The 18,998-nt window shown below is 55.0% G+C and overlaps 1 protein-coding gene across 4 annotated transcripts; it reads right to left on the minus strand.

The window, feature by feature from the left end:
• Positions 1–6: 6 nt before the first annotated feature.
• LOC308193906 (maestro heat-like repeat-containing protein family member 2B) lies at positions 7–17,280 on the minus strand. 4 transcript variants are annotated; one of them, XM_080589045.1, is made up of 21 exons: positions 16,581–17,280; positions 16,083–16,187; positions 15,749–15,872; positions 14,756–15,020; positions 14,357–14,511; positions 13,964–14,126; positions 13,494–13,681; positions 12,433–12,570; positions 12,120–12,231; positions 11,771–11,914; positions 11,314–11,496; positions 4,430–4,549; positions 4,158–4,280; positions 3,140–3,274; positions 2,932–3,024; positions 2,433–2,537; positions 2,099–2,222; positions 1,102–1,366; positions 703–857; positions 310–472; positions 7–27 (listed from the first exon to the last, which is right to left on the minus strand). In XM_080589045.1, the coding sequence occupies exons 4-18, from the start codon at positions 14,864–14,866 to the stop codon at positions 1,209–1,211; spliced, it is 2,052 nt and encodes a 683-aa protein (XP_080445171.1). In that variant the 5' UTR covers positions 14,867–15,020; positions 15,749–15,872; positions 16,083–16,187; positions 16,581–17,280; the 3' UTR covers positions 7–27; positions 310–472; positions 703–857; positions 1,102–1,208. The 4 variants fall into 4 exon arrangements, with proteins under 4 accessions (XP_080445171.1, XP_080445170.1, XP_080445169.1 ...); XM_080589044.1 differs by having other exon boundaries at positions 15–472; positions 16,581–16,673; positions 16,789–17,280; XM_080589043.1 differs by having other exon boundaries at positions 15–472.
• Between the last annotated feature and the right edge of the window lie 1,718 nt (positions 17,281–18,998).

The following is an 18,998-nucleotide window of genomic DNA, read 5'->3' on the forward strand; positions in this document are numbered from 1 at the left end:
CACCATTTCTGAGATGGCACAGGCGACCTACAGGGAAATTAGACCGAGAACCACCTGTTAAACAAGAGCTTTGCCACCAGCCCCGGCCCCCTGGCTGCCTGGGGCACTTTTACTGCCTGCACGTCCCGTATCCGTGACAGCCTTGCAGCCTGGGAGCAGCGGCTGTCCCGGCCGTCCCGAACTGCTAACGCGGAGACGCCCCAGCACAGCGTCCTGGCAGTGTCCAGAGACGTTTGCAAAGGGCACCCAACGCCTTTGCCTCGGACTTTGTGTGGGGGAGCAGACGCAAAGCCCTGCCACTGAACGTACAGTCAAGGACTCCGGAGAAGGCTGGTGGTCCTCCAGCCTGCGACTGGACGAGCTGGGCTCGGAGCTGTCGTCTCCCACTCTCTTCAGCTTCTCGGATAAGCGCCTCAGCACACAGATGCCAATGCTGTCTTTCCCCAGAGTCCGCCACAGCTCCAGTGTGTTTCTGCAAAGGAGAAGATGTGCAACCATGAGCCCATATGCTCTGTTACCTGTGATGCCTTCACCTCACTCTTCTTCAGCAGCTGGGCTGAAGATGCCCGGTTCCTACCAGCGATACGAGCACACCTCAGACATTTTGGTGTAGGAAAAGGAGCTGCTGCTTCACTTGGATCACCCTAGTGGAGACAAGCTACGGCTCTCTGACCCCAGCAAGAAAGGGAGTAGTGCATATACCTGTCCATAGGCACAAACTTCTGGATGATGACATCCGTCGTGAGCTCCTCGTGATAGCGGGCCAGGATCAGCACCGCATCGTGCACAAAGTACATGAACGAGGTCTGCAGCATGGACCATGTGCAGGTGTGCAGGATGGAGAGGACTCCTGGCACCTGAAAGAAGCAGGGGAGAAGGAATGTCTTGGTACGTCCTTGCTTCTGCGGGGACATGGACGTTCAGCCCATGAGCCACGCCTGCTCCCTTGCCACGCTTTCAAGCTTTAAGGCGAAATTTCACCCCTACCACCTTGCCCAAGCCCTGGCTCTGCACCGAGAGCTTCTTTAGCACACAAACGGCAAGATGTGTGGTGCGACAGCCAAAACGAGAAAGTCCACGTCGCAGGAAAATGTCTCTTACGTCTGGAAGAATGTCCTTTCCACATATTTTCACGAAGGTGATCATCCAGTTCCCTGCAGCATGCACACGTCTTCCTCTGGCACGCCGGAAGGTCTCCTTGATGGCCATCATGAAGTCCGTGGCCTTAATGCAAACTTGAGGGCACTCTTTACCTTTCCAATTTTGACAGAGGTCTGGAGCTGCTGAGATGCGGCGATCTGATTACTCAGCCCCTCACACCAGCTCGCAGGGTCGTCTGTCTCAAACACCCTGTTCGTGGCCTTGGCTGGAACGAGCATGGGGAGAAAAGGGGAGTCACACTTAGGGAAACTGAACTTCCGTTCCCGGGCTTTGCTGAAGGGGGACCAGAAGCCAGGGTAGTTAGTCTTTAACTCGGTGCAGCGGGATGTCCCTTGCCAGGTTCTGCAGCTGACAAGCTGGCGGTGCTTGTTTCAGGGGCTGCAGGCCTCTGCTCCCTGCAGCTGCCTCTCCTCCTGCCACACAGGCCACCAGCGTCTCTGGGAGGCCAACACTCTACTCTGCGCAGACAGATGCTGCTCGGTGAAAAGGTGGTAAGAACTGCCTTCGACGTGATTTCCCGGGGGGGGGGGGGGTTGGTTGGTGCCCCATCCAGCAGCTTCCTTCAGTACAGAGAGTGTTTCTCAAGGGGCTGGAAAGGGGTTGAACCAAAATCCATCGCCTCACGCTCTGGGCCTGCAGCTCAGCTCCCTCCTTCCTAACGCTCCTCACTTGAGGGGTCTACGTCCTGCTGTCAGCAGCGGGGGATGGCCCTGAGTGCCCCCGGCTGCAGGAAACGCTGCTGGCAGGTGGGACTGGGTGGTCCTCTGCCAGGATCCCTCCCCAGGTGGCTGGGGAGGTGGAGGACGAACAGGGTGGGGAGAGGACAGCAGCCGAGCACCGTGCCTCTCCTTTCCCTCCTGGCAGCAGGGCCCAGCCCCTGGGAGCCTGGTAGGGCCAGGCGGGGCACAGAGGGCCGGCAGGCGCCTGCTCTACTCACCTTGGATGTGGAGAAGGGAGCTGAGGCAGGTAGCGGCCAGCTGGCGGGAGCTGGTCACGGGGTCATAGGTCAGAGGCCCCAGCAATCCCGCCAAGGAGCCAAACGGCACGTAGGCACATCTTGTCTGCATGGGGGAGAGGAAGAACAAAGGCTGTAGGCGGCCCCAGCGCCCCCTTGCATCTCCCACCCGTGCCCCACTCAAGCCAGGACTGGGCAGAGGGGCCACCCCATAGTGCTGGGGGACCCGAAAGCCCGTGCACAGCTGGGCAGAGCTCCCCTTCCAGGCCCCAGTGGTTCCAGGGAGCACGGGCACACGGTGGGCATCCTTACTCACCTGGAAAGTGACTCCATCTCTGCAATCCGCCAGCAGCTGGGCGTAGACCTGCAGGGCCCTCTTGCGCTCCCACGGATTGTCCGAGGAGAGCCGGAGCCACAGTACCTGGGGCAGAACAGCTCTGTCTCACAGGGGGCATCTTTCCCTTCCCGCCATCCCTCTCCATTTCCCTCCCTTCCTGGCACTTTCCCTGAGGGCCTGCCCCGCGGCCCCACCGAGTGGGCACTGGCACTGCTGCCTGCACTGCCCCACTCTCTTCAGACACACCTGCCCCCACCCAGGAGCTTTTTCATGCAGCCATCTCCTTGCTCCAGCCGGCCAAGGGATGCCTCTTGGCTCTCCCCCCTGCAGGGCCCATTTCTTTGCCTCCCTGAGGTCACAGTGACCTGGCATGGCAGCAGGAGGTTCCTGCTCCTCTGCTAATTCGCCAGGGGCCCCAGATCTCGGTCCCCACTACTGACAGGAGGGATGCTTTCCCCACCGCCCCATGGATACTCACGTGGACGATGTCTACGAAGACGACAGTGGTTGGCTTTGTCTTGAGCAGGACTGCCATGAGCCGGCCCAGAGCCTTCGTGGCCATGTGCAGAGACTGGAAGCAGAGGAGAGGGACAGAGATGCGGTATCACGGTTGCTGCCAGCGCACAGGTTGTGCTCGGGGGTGGGGTCCTGACCAAGATGTGGGCAGGGAAGGGACAGCAAGGTACCTGTAGCTGCAGCAATGCCACCTCCGCGTTCCCTATCTCCTCCATCTGCTCATCCGCTGAAGGAAGTGGCAGAACGGACTGGCAGCAGTCAGACAGCAGGCTGCAAATTTCCTTCCTGCTAAAAGAGATCTTCAGCTTGCTGGCAAGGGGAAAAAGGAAGAGGAAAAAAAAAAAAAAAAAAGAGTTACTAGCGCTCTCCAGAGACGGTCAAATGGCATCTGGTCTTGTCCTCATCGACCGCCCCAAATCTAACCAGCCTAGCCTGTGGCGGTGAGTGCTGCCTTCAGCTCCAGCAGCTGCTCTCTCCTCCCCGGCAGCAAATACCCCCCAACTCCAAAGTGAGGGAGACCCTGGGGCTCCTTATCTTCCCTGCCAGATGGCAGGAGGACCAGAGCCTTTCTCCCCGCCCAGAACCTTCCCTACAGGTCACTGGGCACAACAGACCAGCCCTCCCTCTTGTAGATGCTGCTCCTCTTGGCAGCATTGCAAGTGGCCTGAGCTCTCCTGCTGGCCCGGGTCATCTGCGTTGGTAAAGATGCTGTGAGACGTCTGCCCGATGGCCCCCCACCCCCCACGATGCCCCTTGGGCTCCCGAGGCAGGAGCTGCCCTGCCCCTGCACCAGCTTCTTATTTCCCCGGGCACGTCCTGGCAGCTCCTCAAGCTGCTCCCCCAGCTCTCTGTGAGCTCTGGGGCCAGGAGTTGTTCCGAGCCCGCAGGCCGGGCTCTCGCATGGGGCTGGGCCGGAAGGGCGCAGCCTCTGTCACGCTGCATTTCGGTCAGGGGAACAGGGCTGTGTGCAAGCAGCCGCTGCAGCTCGGATCCACGAGGCACAAAACCCCATCCTCTCCGAAGACACCCCACGGGCCCCAGCTGCGGGGGGTCCCTTCGAAGCGCAGGTCTCGAGGGGCTCTTACACTAGGGGCAACCTAAATGCAGCTGCCATGATTTGGCCGCTACTGGTGCAGAAGTGAAAAGAAGGTGGAAGAAAGCCAATGAGTGAAACCCCAAACGCTTCACCTTCTTGCGTCTGGAAGCCCCAAAACACTGGGCGTTGCACAGTGTGGCAGCAAACGTTGTGAAGGTCTCCAAGGCCAGGCGGAAGTGGCTGTCGGCGGCTTGGCAGACAAGAGAAATGATTCCCTGCAACAAAAGACCGAGGGACAGTTGGCACAGGCCCAGACGTTCAGTCACGGCCAGCCACAGTGGCAGGCAGCGATGAGGAGATGGAAAAGGCCTGGAGCAGGGCCGGAAGAAGCCCTTTCCCCCAGGGACAGACCAGGGAAACTCACCTGGGCCTCAGATGGCTCCTCAGGTTTTGCTTTCTTCAGATGTTGCAGCGGCTTCTCTTGGACGTGTGGGAGTTCCTGACAAGCTCCCAGCGTTGTCCCAAGAGCCTTGTACAGGAAAGCCTGGAAGGGAAAAAGCCGAGCCCGAGATGCAGCAACAGCGTGGCATGCTGGAACGGGGCCAGACCAGGACAGGCCCCAGCGCACGGGGAGCAGCCGAGACCGGACGCAGGGATGGGCTTTAGCCAGCCCCGCTCAGCACGGAGGGAAAGGCCGCTGGGGGGCAAGGGCTGGGGAAGCAGCGCAGAGCACCGCCTGCAGCCCCAGCCCCGCAGGACGAGGATGTCAGATGGGGGTGTTAGCGTTCATGAAGACACATAATCCACAAAGATTATATGAAGGTGTTTTATTAGGTGCTGGAAGTTAGGGGCATGCCTGCCCAAATCTAACTTTGTCTGATTTGTTCTCTTAGTTCTCTTTTATCCCCTAAGATATTACAGACACATTAGGTTTCACAACTCATCTATGCATATTCATTTCCTAGCTCCGCCTAGCCTCGCTTCGTATGCTAATCATCAGTCCTTCTGCGCTTGCGTACTAATCTCTGATGGTCGTCAGGATGAAGTAAGATGTCTTCATCAGAGTTGAACTTTTTAACCTTTCCTTCTCACGCATGCTCTCTGAGCCCTTGGTCTCAGTCCAAACCGCAAGGTTGGTTTGATCCAGTTCCCAGAGTCCAAGAAGCCCCAGTTATCTAGACGTCTTGCAAATTGAGCATTCTTTTAATCCTCCTTACTCCTCATCATGAATTGGTGCGTTCTCATGTTACCCTTGCACATATATTTTGTATCTTCCAAGTACAGCCTCGGAACAGTACATCGCAAATGTAACATATTAAACAATATTGTATTATTTCTTCTTCTGTTACTAACATTTCCCCCCTTTGAAAGCATTTCACTCCTTCGAGGAGGGCAAATGCTTTCACTAACTAACTAAAATGTTTTACACTCAGTGCTCACCAATAATATAATCAAGGAAAATAACTTCATTAGGAAGCAAGAAAATTACAAAGATTAGGATTGTCACAACATTTCATAAGTCCACCACTTCTGCTTTATTTTATGTTCGCTCTTCTGGTTGGTTTCACTTGATCTGAAACCGATTTTGTCTACTCAGTTTTCATTGCATTTCGCCTCCTGGGTTCCTCAGATTCTTTCTCTGAAATCCGAAGTTGTTAGATGCTGGTGGAGGATATTGAGGACGTGGTTCCATTTGCCGAGCAATGGTTTGCATCACTGTCCAGTTCCAGGTTGTCTTCCTTAGCATCAGACTTTTCAGCATTATAAATGTTAAGCAAATTAGTATCCCTACAATCACCAATATAATTATTGTCTCCAGTAAGGACTTAACCCAGTTACTAATAGTCCATCAGCTAAAAATTTTATCCAACCAGCTTGTTGTCATATCTTTCTCTTCCTGTTCTGCTTCTTGTTCTACTCAAGCCAGTTGTTCTATGACATGTTCTACATCAATAGTCACATTTGAAATGTGAATGCAGCAATGATCAATATGATCTTTTAGAAATCTGCATACTCCATGTTCCTTTAATAACAGTGTATCTAATGCCAATAGATTTTTGTAGCACCATTTTAGTTGTAGATTGTAGTTGGATATTAAGGTCTCTAAAGCCTTCTTTTGTGGCTCTCGTGCGCCTACTCACTTGTCCTGTAAGTTTATAAATCATTTCCCTATTTCGATAAGTAACTACCTTTGCAAATAGAGATTCTAATGCCCAATTGAATTTTACTCCATCCGAGGGTTCATGCCATATATCTTCATCTGCCCCTTCTTCTAAACTTCTTTTTGCTCTACTAATTTGTAGGGTTTCCAACTTTCCCTTAAAAGGAGACTTTTTCCCTATTGGACGCAGTGTGGGGAGGGAGTCCTAGAATTATTTCTTTTAGCTCCCCATCTATCGGCAGGTGTGTAGTCCAAGTTCCATTACTGGCTGCCCATACAAATTGTCCTGGACTTTGTATGGTACTATAGCTACAATCCACTGCAACTTGACTAGCCTGGCTATTTCTTTCCAAATTGTACTTAATTCCTCGGCAAACACATCCTGCCCTAAGAGCTATCAATACCGGAAGTAAGTGCTTGATATCTTCATTATTACTGTCGCAAGTGTATTTCTTCTCACAAGTCCACCAAGCTACCTTTGTTGACTCTTGTCTACCACTACTATCAACCCGGCTTACTGTATAAAACTGATCAGTTCCATTCTGCAGGGAAACCTGCCATTTAATACACCATGATGTATTCCCTCCATACTGGAATTTCTGCAATAAACTTACTGTCCAAGAACTATCCCACCCTTTCATTCCTTTTGGCTCATTTTTCTCTTGACATTCCCAAACAATCTTTTCTCTAACTCCTTCTACTACACGTAGTTTGTCGTAATAACACTGTCCCACATTCTTAAATCTGCCTATCGTTATGAATTGGTAGTTCTTCTTTTCACATTCAGACCTTGATGTTGGGGGGGCTCAGTTTCCTATAGTATTGTGTAACATTTATCCTCTCTAAAACTTTCACTTCTTTACATTGAATTGTTTCATTTCCTTTTACTTGGGGCAGTGGGGAGGTTATTATACCCCACTCAAGCGGGTCCCCCGTTGCTTTTGGAATGGGCATACAAGCAGTAATTCTATCAGTTCCTTTAATTATGGCAAAATCTTTAATCCATCCGACCAGTAAATTCTCTGATGGTTGCCTGTGTGGGATCTGTACCACTTGTGTCCATGGTACCTGGCCCTCTCTTTTTCTTCTAGATCCTTTTCGGTGGGCTACCAATATTCCTTTATCCAATTTCGGATATACCAATATTTCTCTTATCCCGTAATCTGGGCTATTTTCATGTGTTACCATGCACCGCTAGTTTCCTTTGTTGACTTTAGTAACACTAAACAGGGTTCAGGTGGTAGCTCCTCTCAGTTGTTGTCCCAATTCTATGGTTTTACTTACGTACGCCTTCCCCTTCCATCCAGCCTTCAATCCTGTATTGTCCCTGGTTGTGTCTACGTATATTTCCTGGCTCTGTCCGGAGTCATTTATTTTTTCCCAGACCACCTGTAGAGAGCTAATTGTTATTGGTTTATTGTTATGCATTCGACATTCCAAAGTAACATTTTCTCCTTCGAATATTTCCTCTTTCTTATATTTTTCTGGTATTTCTAGGAACTCAATTACAAGGTATTTACACAAAACAATTACTGTTATCGTTACCGTTGTTAAGAACCCCAACATTGTATGGTTATACGCGCCTCATCTGTAGTTTTGTATTTCCGATTGCTCGCACTGACCAAAATTCGGGAACCTTTTTCACCCGAGTATAATGAATCCAAGCATCCACCCCTTCTACCTTTACAGCTGTAAAAGTAGTCAATAATACTTGATAAGGTCCGGCCCACCGTTCTCTCAGGGGTTCTTCATTCCAGCTTTTAATGTACACTCGGTCACCTGGCTGAATATCGTGGACAGGATTTTCCAGTGACAACGGTCGGTTCCACACCAGAACACTTTGAAGTTGAGCTAAAGTTTTACCAAGAGACAATATATAATTATAAACATCCTGGCTCCCTGTTATATGCATATTAGGATTTGGTTCTGGGGATTCATAAGGCTTTCCATACATTATCTCATATGGGCTTACTGACATTCCACTCCTTGGCTTTATCCTTATTCTCAGTAAAGCTATAGGCAAAGCTTGTGGCCATTGTATTTTGGCTTCCTGGCAGATTTTACTGATCTGTCCCTTTAGAGTTTGGTTCATCCTTTCTACCTGTCCGCTAGATTGGAGTCTCCATGCAGTATGTAAATTCCAAGAAATTCCTAATAGCCGGCTTACGTCTTTAACCACAGATGCAACAAAGTGGGGTCCCCTATCCGAGGATATTCCTAACGGAAACCCCAAACCTCGGAATGGTTTTCCATTATATAACCATTTTACTGTCTCTTTAGCTTGATTGGTGCAACAGGGAAGGGCTTCTGGCCATCCGAAAAAGGTGTCAACCCCTACTAACAAATACCTATATCCCCCAGCCCTAGGTACCGCTACAAAATCAACTTGCCAGTAATCTCCTGGTTCTATTCCTACTCTAACTCTTCCCATTTCAGCATGTTTTCTTGCTACTGGATTATTTTTCAGACAAATCGCACGCTGACATTACTGATTTTGCCATTGTTAACATATGTGTAGAGACAATGCTACGTTTTAAAAATGGTACCATTGCCTCTGCACCCCAGTGACACTCATTATGTCTTGTCTGAAGTATTTCTCGCATCACCAAGGGGGATATTACTATCTGGCCCGTAGCGGTTACATAGCGTCCATCAGAGTTCTTTCGGGCCTTTAGGAGATTTGCTAATTTCTCATCCTCTGGCAAATATCTTGGGGTTCCCAAGATACAGCCTCGGAACAGTATATCGCAAATGTAACATATTAAACAATATTGTATTATTTCTTCTTCTATTGCTAACAGGGGCAGTCCTGTAAGCTGTCAGTGACTGAAATGTGACCTGTTGCACATGGAGTGGGTTAGGAACAGGAATTCACACCAGCTCTTTTGGACATGACTGCATTGTCATGTATATATTTGTACATAAAATCCTGTGTTTAATGGTAGATGATCTACCAGACTGCAAAGGAGAAACTCCTGGTCCAAGCGGGTTCCAGAAGTTCCGGTTGGTTTGAGCTGTGGGAGCAACTGCTTTCTCTTTCCTCTTTCCTCTGGGCCCTGCCTTTGCAGAACAGGGCAGACAGTGTTGCTCAGAGCTTGGCCTGTGTGCAGGAGAAGCACCACACAGCTGGCGCTAGCAGAGTGGCCGGGCCCCTCACGGGGCGATGCTCAGATTGGCTCGCTGCCCCGTCCCGGGGAGGTGCAGGCAGCGTGGTGGGCAGCGAGTCCAGCCTGCCCCCCGCAGCCTGCCAGGCACCAGCTTGCTGGTTCATCCTTGCCGGGGCCTGCTCCGGAGGCTGAGCCACAGCACCCACCGTGCTGTGTACCATGGGCTCAAGATGGGGTAGACAGGGACACAGGGCTTTTCATTGCAACCTGCCTCCGAGTTCCTTAAAAAGCTTTAGCAACCATCAAGTTGTGATATTTAGAGCCTTGCACAGTGGCTCCCCAAGTATGTGTCCCAGCTGTAGGGCAGGGCGGGAAGCCAGGGCTGTGGAGCAGTGCTCTGATGTTTGCCTCTTTGCTCTGTACTTTAGATGACATCCTGGCGAGAAGAAGAAGAAGGAATTGAGGCTCCGTCAGATAGCAGGTCGGTTCACGTGGGGCTGAGCTCCGGATCCGTGGGTCTGGGCAGAGGTCAGAGCCCAGAAGCAGCCCGGCAAATGCCCGCCACCAGGGGCCGGCCAGCCAGGGGGGAGCAGCTCCAGGGTGGCAGGGGGGACAGCTGCCTGGGCTGGCTGCTCACAGCTCTTTCTGTCTTGTTGCAGCTTTCCAAGGCCTGAGCAGCACTGAGGACACCCGAGCGTGGCAGGCGGCAGACAAAGCCCTCCGTGACTGTGGCACACTGTGGGCAATAAAATTCCGCACGTGGTCTCACCGCTGTGTACTTGGGGAAATACAACTCAACGTGGCCTCACCACTGTGGACAAAGGGTCTTTTTCCCAGGGCCAGGGGGGGCACGCTGGAGCCTGTGGGGCGAGGCCTGGCAGGATGCACAAATGGCTTCTGAAGGAGTTGGCGGACCTCACCGTGAGGCCTCCCAGGATTATCCTTCAAATGTCACCGCGATCAGGAGAGGCTGCTGAGGACTGGGAGAAAGCAAACGTCGCTCCTGTCGTCAAGGTGGGCCAGGAGAGAGACCTGGGCACTGCGGGCAGGTCGGCCTCACCCCAGTCCTCAGGGATGGGATGGGATCGGAACCGTTTCCAGCCCTGTGCAGGACGAGGCTGGGAGGGGAGCAGCCAGCACGTGCGATGCCAGGGGACGGAGTGCCTCAGCTGCCTGACGGCAGCCACAGCCAGGCTGGGCGAGGGGAGAGCGGGGCAGGGCCCAGCGCACCGCCGCTGCTCAGCGCCTCTGGGCTGAGGCCTGCTCCCGTCCCCCTGCCCCGTCCTCCCACCCCACGTTGGGGGCAGGGCGCGAGGGCTGGGTTGCGGGGGGCTGCAGGAGCGGCCCTGAGGGAGCCAAGGCTGGGGCTGCCCCGGGCACAGCCTGCACGGCCGGTTCTGGCCTGTTCCAGATGGTGCCAGCCGGTTCCCCAATGGACCGGGAGGACTCCACCGGGGCACCCGGAGACACCTCTCAGCGAATCAGAGCTTGCGGCGCCACTGTGGCACGGCGGGTGCAGCCCATGGCCCCGGTGTCATAAGGGCACGCTGTAACAGCACGCCATAAGGGCACGCTGTAACAGCACGCCATAGGGGCACGCTGTAACAGCATGCCATAAGGGCACGCTGTAACAACACGCCATAAGGGCACGCTGTAACAGCACGCCAGCCCTCCCCAAGATGGGGCTTTGCGTCCCCCAGGGCCCGGTGGCGTGGAGTCGGCGTTTGTTCCCAATGTGCGTGTTTGATAAGAAACTTACCGAGGCAGATGCTTACAAACTTAGCGGGTTGGCTCCTTGGCGGGATTGCTGGGCCTTTTTTTATATGTCTAGTGCTAGACATGTAAACTAGCTAGACATGCTAGACATAGTGCCGAGTAGCGAAGGTACTCTAGTTCCTGCAACCCAGAAACCCGTTTGTCAGCTGGGTAACGAGGCCAAAGCAGACATTCAGCCAGCAGAGGCCATCCACGCGGCGCGTGCAGGCCCCTGCCCACCCCCCACTTCTCAGACCAGCGGCAGAAAGAGTTGGGTTCACTCACAGACTCGAAGAACATCTTGGTGGACCTGGCGATGGCTTCAAAGGCCGATCCCAAGTTCACTGCCTGCAGCACCCTCACGAACTCAGCTAGCGCCACCATGCTTTCTGCAACCACCTCGGGACAGGCAATGTCCGCCAGGCTCTGTTGCAGCACCTGTACAACAGGTCTCCTGTGCTTTCGCACCTGCAAAGCCAAAGACACGCACAGACTTAGGGCTCTTCCTGCCTCAAAGAGCTGCTCTTTACGTGGCTGACAGGTCTGTTACGAAGCATTGTTACTCTGACATTTTGCACCAAATTTTCCCTTGGCAGCCCTGCTGGCATCAGGGGAAGGAGCGTGGCCTTAGGAAAGAGCCCTGTTTTTGCCTTTGCCACTCTGTCCAGGCTCTCGAAGCAGCTCTCCCCCGGGGTCTTGCTAGGGAGGGGCTCCAGTCAGAGCACAGGAAAATCCGTCTCACCTCCACGGGCACACTGCTGACTGCGTTGCCCAGAGCTCTCGCTGCCATCTGCCTTATGGTGCTGCTTCGGTGCTGTGCTTTCTCAGTGAAGACCCTGAGAATCTTCAGGACGTTCCTCCCCTCGATAGGCGGGTCATTCATCAGCTACAATAGAGCAACACATCCACGAGAGTCAGGACACAACCTCAGCCCAGGCACAGCACACAAACAGGGTTCGAACAAAGGAGCTTCCATCCGAGTCTCGATGGCGACGCTTTCTTCTGATCTCTTCCCACAGAAAGAGGCAGCCCAAGCAGCAATATCTTTAAGAAAAGCCCTCTGGAGCCCTCCTGCCCTCCTAGTGCCTCACCTCAGCAAAGAAAGCCATGGCCGTCAGCTGCAGGTTTGCTGATGGGCAGTCCAGCCACTGGGAGAAGCTCTCAATCAGCTCCTGTGAGATGAGCTGCGCACGGACCAGGACTCTGCACAAAGAGCACAAGAGGCAACGCCTGGTCAGGCGGGAAGGCTGCAGGCTGCCACCCCGGACTTCCCCTCCTCCAGCACAGGCGCTGTTCTGTCCTGCAGCAGAGCTCCCCGAGCACGCAGGAAAGGTCCCCGCCAGCCGTTGCCCTGGACGCAGCCACCCAGAGGAAGGTGGTGAGATGCTGCCTTGGGGCTCTCACCTCGTCAGGAGGCACATGCCCTCGGCATGAGTGTGGGGGCTCTCCAGCATCGCCGACATTTTTTGCATCCAGGACGGCGTCAGCCAGTTCTTCTGAGTGCATTTGCTCAGCACTGACATAAGAGTTTCGCAAAAAGGCCTGGTGAAAGAACAAGAGCCAGAGGAGTCTCAGATCACAGCAGCATTCCGGAGGGGAAGACTTAGCAGAGCAAGAATGCTCAGCAGCTTTACGAGCCGGTTCTTCACTCATCCCAAGCTCCATCGAGGGAGAGGCAAAGAACCGCTGAAGCAACGCTGTGTAGCCGCCAAGTCTGTAAAGCTGGCAAAAAAACAACTGTCTTTCTTAGACCTGGCAATGCCCCAAGCCACTTACAGAAGGACAAAACCCAGGGCCCCCAGGCTCAATCGATGCCAGGCACCCACAGCCCTCCCTACGGGCCCTTGCCGCCAGCATGTTGCGCAGAGGGGCTTGCAGGCTACAGACGGCCCCAGCTTTCTCCTGCCCTTGAGGAGCGGGAGCAGGGGCAGAGCGCGGTGCTACAAAGAATTCCCGGGATGGGGCCCCCCAGCTGGGCCTTAAGGGCACCCTGCGGCAAAGTGCCCTGTTATGTTGTGGGGGGACTGACCTGACCACTCGAACCTCCGCAGGGAGGCAGCACCGCCTGAGTGCAATGGTTGGTGCACCCTGACAGGCCATGAATTACACCGGCAGGGCCTCTAGGGCAGGAAAGCACAGCTGCCCGTGGTCAGAGCTGGGCCACAAACCCTACGAGGATGTGGCAGCTGTGCTCGTGCTCCCTGGAAGTCACCGCGCAGGAAGACCCTCAGCACACAGACATCTCTACCGTAAGGAAAACAAACTTTGGACAAGCCATCATGCAATAATTACAGCCTGCCCGAGAGAAAAACAGAGAAAAGAAACCCCAAACAAACGGGGATGGGAGGAAAAAAACAAATCCGCAGCCTCAAGTGGCCTCATGCCTAGGAAGCAGGACAGGAAACAAACAAACATGCTTGCCTAGGCAATTCAAGCCCCCCTTCCCTGCTCCTCCCGCTCCTGACCTGCGCACGTTGTCCTCTCGCCGCTGATCCTCAGAGAGCCCTCTCCAGGGGCTGAGGGGCGCAAACAGCATCTCTTCCCCCAGTGCCTCGCTGACCTGCAGCAGGAGCCCAGGGAGGAGGGAGGGAAGCAAGCTCTGGACCCCCTTCTCGGCCTGCACAGACACCACTTCTGAGATGGCACAGGCGACCTACAGGGAAATTAGACCGAGAACCACCTGTTAAACAAGAGCTTTGCCACCAGCCCCGGCCCCCTGGCTGCCTGGGGCACTTTTACTGCCTGCACGTCCCGTATCCGTGACAGCCTTGCAGCCTGGGAGCAGCGGCTGTCCCGGCCGTCCCGAACTGCTAACGCGGAGACGCCCCAGCACAGCGTCCTGGCAGTGTCCAGAGACGTTTGCAAAGGGCACCCAACGCCTTTGCCTCGGACTTTGTGTGGGGGAGCAGACGCAAAGCCCTGCCACTGAACGTACAGTCAAGGACTCCGGAGAAGGCTGGTGGTCCTCCAGCCTGCGACTGGACGAGCTGGGCTCGGAGCTGTCGTCTCCCACTCTCTTCAGCTTCTCGGATAAGCGCCTCAGCACACAGATGCCAATGCTGTCTTTCCCCAGAGTCCGCCACAGCTCCAGTGTGTTTCTGCAAAGGAGAAGATGTGCAACCATGAGCCCATATGCTCTGTTACCTGTGATGCCTTCACCTCACTCTTCTTCAGCAGCTGGGCTGAAGATGCCCGGTTCCTACCAGCGATACGAGCACACCTCAGACATTTTGGTGTAGGAAAAGGAGCTGCTGCTTCACTTGGATCACCCTAGTGGAGACAAGCTACGGCTCTCTGACCCCAGCAAGAAAGGGAGTAGTGCATATACCTGTCCATAGGCACAAACTTCTGGATGATGACATCCGTCGTGAGCTCCTCGTGATAGCGGGCCAGGATCAGCACCGCATCGTGCACAAAGTACATGAACGAGGTCTGCAGCATGGACCATGTGCAGGTGTGCAGGATGGAGAGGACTCCTGGCACCTGAAAGAAGCAGGGGAGAAGGAATGTCTTGGTACGTCCTTGCTTCTGCGGGGACATGGACGTTCAGCCCATGAGCCACGCCTGCTCCCTTGCCACGCTTTCAAGCTTTAAGGCGAAATTTCACCCCTACCACCTTGCCCAAGCCCTGGCTCTGCACCGAGAGCTTCTTTAGCACACAAACGGCAAGATGTGTGGTGCGACAGCCAAAACGAGAAAGTTCACGTCACGGAAAAATGTCTCTTACGTCTGGAAGAATGTCCTTTCCACATATTTTCACGAAGGTGATCATCCAGTTCCCTGCAGCACGCACACGTCTTCCTCTGGCACGCCGGAAGGTCTCCTTGATGGCCATCATGAAGTCCGTGGCCTTAATGCAAACTTGAGGGCACTCTTTACCTTTCCAATGTTGACAGAGGTCTGGAGCTGCTGAGATGCGGTGATCTGATTACTCAGCCCCTCACACCAGCTCGCAGGGTCGTCTGTCTCAAACACCCTGTTCGTGGCCTTGGCTGGAACGAGCATGGGGAGAAAAGGGGAGTCACACTTAGGGAAACTGAACTTCCGTTCCCGGGCTTTGCTGAAGGGGGACCAGAAGCCAGGGTAGTTAGTCTTTAACTCGGTGCAGCGGGATGTCCCTTGCCAGGTTCTGCAGCTGACAAGCTGGCGGTGCTTGTTTCAGGGGCTGCAGGCCTCTGCTCCCTGCAGCTGCCTCTCCTCCTGCCACACAGGCCACCAGCGTCTCTGGGAGGCCAACACTCTACTCTGCGCAGACAGATGCTGCTCGGTGAAAAGGTGGTAAGAACTGCCTTCGACGTGATTTCCCGGGGGGGGGGTTGGTTGGTGCCCCATCCAGCAGCTTCCTTCAGTACAGAGAGTGTTTCTCAAGGGGCTGGAAAGGGGTTGAACCAAAATCCATCGCCTCACGCTCTGGGCCTGCAGCTCAGCTCCCTCCTTCCTAACGCTCCTCACTTGAGGGGTCTACGTCCTGCTGTCAGCAGCGGGGGATGGCCCTGAGTGCCCCCGGCTGCAGGAAACGCTGCTGGCAGGTGGGACTGGGTGGTCCTCTGCCAGGATCCCTCCCCAGGTGGCTGGGGAGGTGGAGGACGAACAGGGTGGGGAGAGGACAGCAGCCGAGCACCGTGCCTCTCCTTTCCCTCCTGGCAGCAGGGCCCAGCCCCTGGGAGCCTGGTAGGGCCAGGCGGGGCACAGAGGGCCGGCAGGCGCCTGCTCTACTCACCTTGGATGTGGAGAAGGGAGCTGAGGCAGGTAGCGGCCAGCTGGCGGGAGCTGGTCACGGGGTCATAGGTCAGAGGCCCCAGCAATCCCGCCAAGGAGCCAAACGGCACGTAGGCACATCTTGTCTGCATGGGGGAGAGGAAGAACAAAGGCTGTAGGCGGCCCCAGCGCCCCCTTGCATCTCCCACCCGTGCCCCACTCAAGCCAGGACTGGGCAGAGGGGCCACCCCATAGTGCTGGGGGACCCGAAAGCCCGTGCACAGCTGGGCAGAGCTCCCCTTCCAGGCCCCAGTGGTTCCAGGGAGCAGGGGCACACGGTGGGCATCCTTACTCACCTGGAAAGTGACTCCATCTCTGCAATCCACCAGCAGCTGGGCGTAGACCTGCAGGGCCCTCTTGCGCTCCCACGGATTGTCCGAGGAGAGCCGGAGCCACAGTACCTGGGCAGAACAGCTCTGTCTCACAGGGGGCATCTTTCCCTTCCCGCCATCCCTCTCCATTTCCCTCCCTTCCTGGCACTTTTCCTGAGGGCCTGCCCCGCGGCCCCACCGAGTGGGCACTGGCACTGCTGCCTGCACTGCCCCACTCTCTTCAGACACACCTGCCCCCACCCAGGAGCTTTTTCATGCAGCCATCTCCTTGCTCCAGCCGGCCAAGGGATGCCTCTTGGCTCTCCCCCCTGCAGGGCCCATTTCTTTGCCTCCCTGAGGTCACAGTGACCTGGCATGGCAGCAGGAGGTTCCTGCTCCTCTGCTAATTCGCCAGGGGCCCCAGATCTCGGTCCCCACTACTGACAGGAGGGATGCTTTCCCCACCGCCCCATGGATACTCACGTGGACGATGTCTACGAAGACGACAGTGGTTGGCTTTGTCTTGAGCAGGACTGCCATGAGCCGGCCCAGAGCCTTCGTGGCCATGTGCAGAGACTGGAAGCAGAGGAGAGGGACAGAGATGCGGTATCACGGTTGCTGCCAGCGCACAGGTTGTGCTGGGGGGTGGGGTCCTGACCAAGATGTGGGCAGGGAAGGGACAGCAAGGTACCTGTAGCTGCAGCAATGCCACCTCCGCGTTCCCTATCTCCTCCATCTGCTCATCCGCTGAAGGAAGTGGCAGAACGGACTGGCAGCAGTCAGACAGCAGGCTGCAAATTTCCTTCCTGCTAAAAGAGATCTTCAGCTTGCTGGCAAGGGGAAAAAGGAAGAGGAAAAAAAAAAAAAAAGAGTTACTAGCGCTCTCCAGAGACGGTCAAATGGCATCTGGTCTTGTCCTCATCGACCGCCCCAAATCTAACCAGCCTAGCCTGTGGCGGTGAGTGCTGCCTTCAGCTCCAGCAGCTGCTCTCTCCTCCCCGGCAGCAAATACCCCCCAACTCCAAAGTGAGGGAGACCCTGGGGCTCCTTATCTTCCCTGCCAGATGGCAGGAGGACCAGAGCCTTTCTCCCCGCCCAGAACCTTCCCTACAGGTCACTGGGCACAACAGACCAGCCCTCCCTCTTGTAGATGCTGCTCCTCTTGGCAGCATTGCAAGTGGCCTGAGCTCTCCTGCTGGCCTGGGTCATCTGCGTTGGTAAAGATGCTGTGAGACGTCTGCCCGATGGCCCCCCACACCCCACGATGCCCCTTGGGCTCCCGAGGCAGGAGCTGCCCTGCCCCTGCACCAGCTTCTTATTTCCCCGGGCACGTCCTGGCAGCTCCTCAAGCTGCTCCCCCAGCTCTCTGTGAGCTCTGGGGCCAGGAGTTGTTCCGAGCCCGCAGGCCGGGCTCTCGCATGGGGCTGGGCCGGAAGGGCGCAGCCTCTGTCACGCTGCATTTCGGTCAGGGGAACAGGGCTGTGTGCAAGCAGCCGCTGCAGCTCGGATCCACGAGGCACAAAACCCCATCCTCTCCGAAGACACCCCACGGGCCCCAGCTGCGGGGGGTCCCCTTCGAAGCGCAGGTCTCGAGGGGCTCTTACACTAGGGGCAACCTAAATGCAGCTGCCATGATTTGGCCGCTACTGGTGCAGAAGTGAAAAGAAGGTGGAAGAAAGCCAATGAGTGAAACCCCAAACGCTTCACCTTCTTGCGTCTGGAAGCCCCAAAACACTGGGCGTTGCACAGTGTGGCAGCAAACGTTGTGAAGGTCTCCAAGGCCAGGCGGAAGTGGCTGTCGGCGGCTTGGCAGACAAGAAAAATGATTCCCTGCAACAAAAGACCAAGGGACAGTTGGCACAGGCCCAGACGTTCAGTCACGGCCAGCCACAGTAGCAGGCAGCGATGAGGAGATGGAAAAGGCCTGGAGCAGGGCCGGAAGAAGCCCTTTCCCCCAGGGACAGACCAGGGAAACTCACCTGGGCCTCAGATGGCTCCTCAGGTTTTGCTTTCTTCAGATGTTGCAGCGGCTTCTCTTGGACGTGTGGGAGTTCCTGACAAGCTCCCAGCGTTGTCCCAAGAGCCTTGTACAGGAAAGCCTGGAAGGGAAAAAGCCGAGCCCGAGATGCAGCAACAGCGTGGCATGCTGGAACGGGGCCAGACCAGGACAGGCCCCAGCGCACGGGGAGCAGCCGAGACCGGACACAGGGATGGGCTTTAGCCAGCCCCGCTCAGCACGGAGGGAAAGGCCGCTGGGGGGCAAGGGCTGGGGAAGCAGCGCAGAGCACCGCCTGCAGCCCCAGCCCCGCAGGACAAGGATGTCAGATGGGGGTGTTAGCGTTCATGAAGACACATAATCCACAAAGATTATATGAAGGTGTTTTATTAGGTGCTGGAAGTTAGGGGCATGCCTGCCCAAATCTAACTTTGTCTGATTTGTTCTCTTAGTTCTCTTTTATCCCCTAAGATATTACAGACACATTAGGTTTCACAACTCATCTATGCATATTCATTTCCTAGCTCCGCCTAGCCTCGCTTCGTATGCTAATCATCAGTCCTTCTGCGCTTGCGTACTAATCTCTGATGGTCGTCAGGATGAAGTAAGATGTCTTCATCAGAGTTGAACTTTTTAACCTTTCCTTCTCACGCATGCTCTCTGAGCCCTTGGTCTCAGTCCAAACCGCAGGGTTGGTTTGATCCAGTTCCCAGAGTCCAAGAAGCCCCAGTTATCTAGAAGTCTTGCAAATTGAGCATTCTTTTAATCCTCCTTACTCCTCATCATGAATTGGTGCGTTCTCATGTTACCCTTGCACATATATTTTGTATCTTCCAAGTACAGCCTCGGAACAGTACATCGCAAATGTAACATATTAAACAATATTGTATTATTTCTTCTTCTGT

This window comes from Anser brachyrhynchus (genome assembly GCF_964034855.1).
Source record: "Anser brachyrhynchus genome assembly, chromosome: 4".
Taxonomy (NCBI): Eukaryota; Metazoa; Chordata; class Aves; order Anseriformes; family Anatidae; genus Anser; species Anser brachyrhynchus.

Excerpts from the sequence above, each read along its gene's own strand:
- LOC308193906 (XM_080589045.1), bottom strand. The coding sequence starts at position 14,866 with ATGATGGCCATCAAGGAGACCTTCCGGCGTGCCAGAGGAAGACGTGTG. Across the intron at positions 14,512-14,755 it reads GAAAGGACATTCTTCCAGAC|GTGCCAGGAGTCCTCTCCAT; the intron begins GTAAGAGACATT and ends TGCTTCTTTCAG. Across the intron at positions 14,127-14,356 it reads AAGTTTGTGCCTATGGACAG|AAACACACTGGAGCTGTGGC; the intron begins GTATATGCACTA and ends TCTCCTTTGCAG.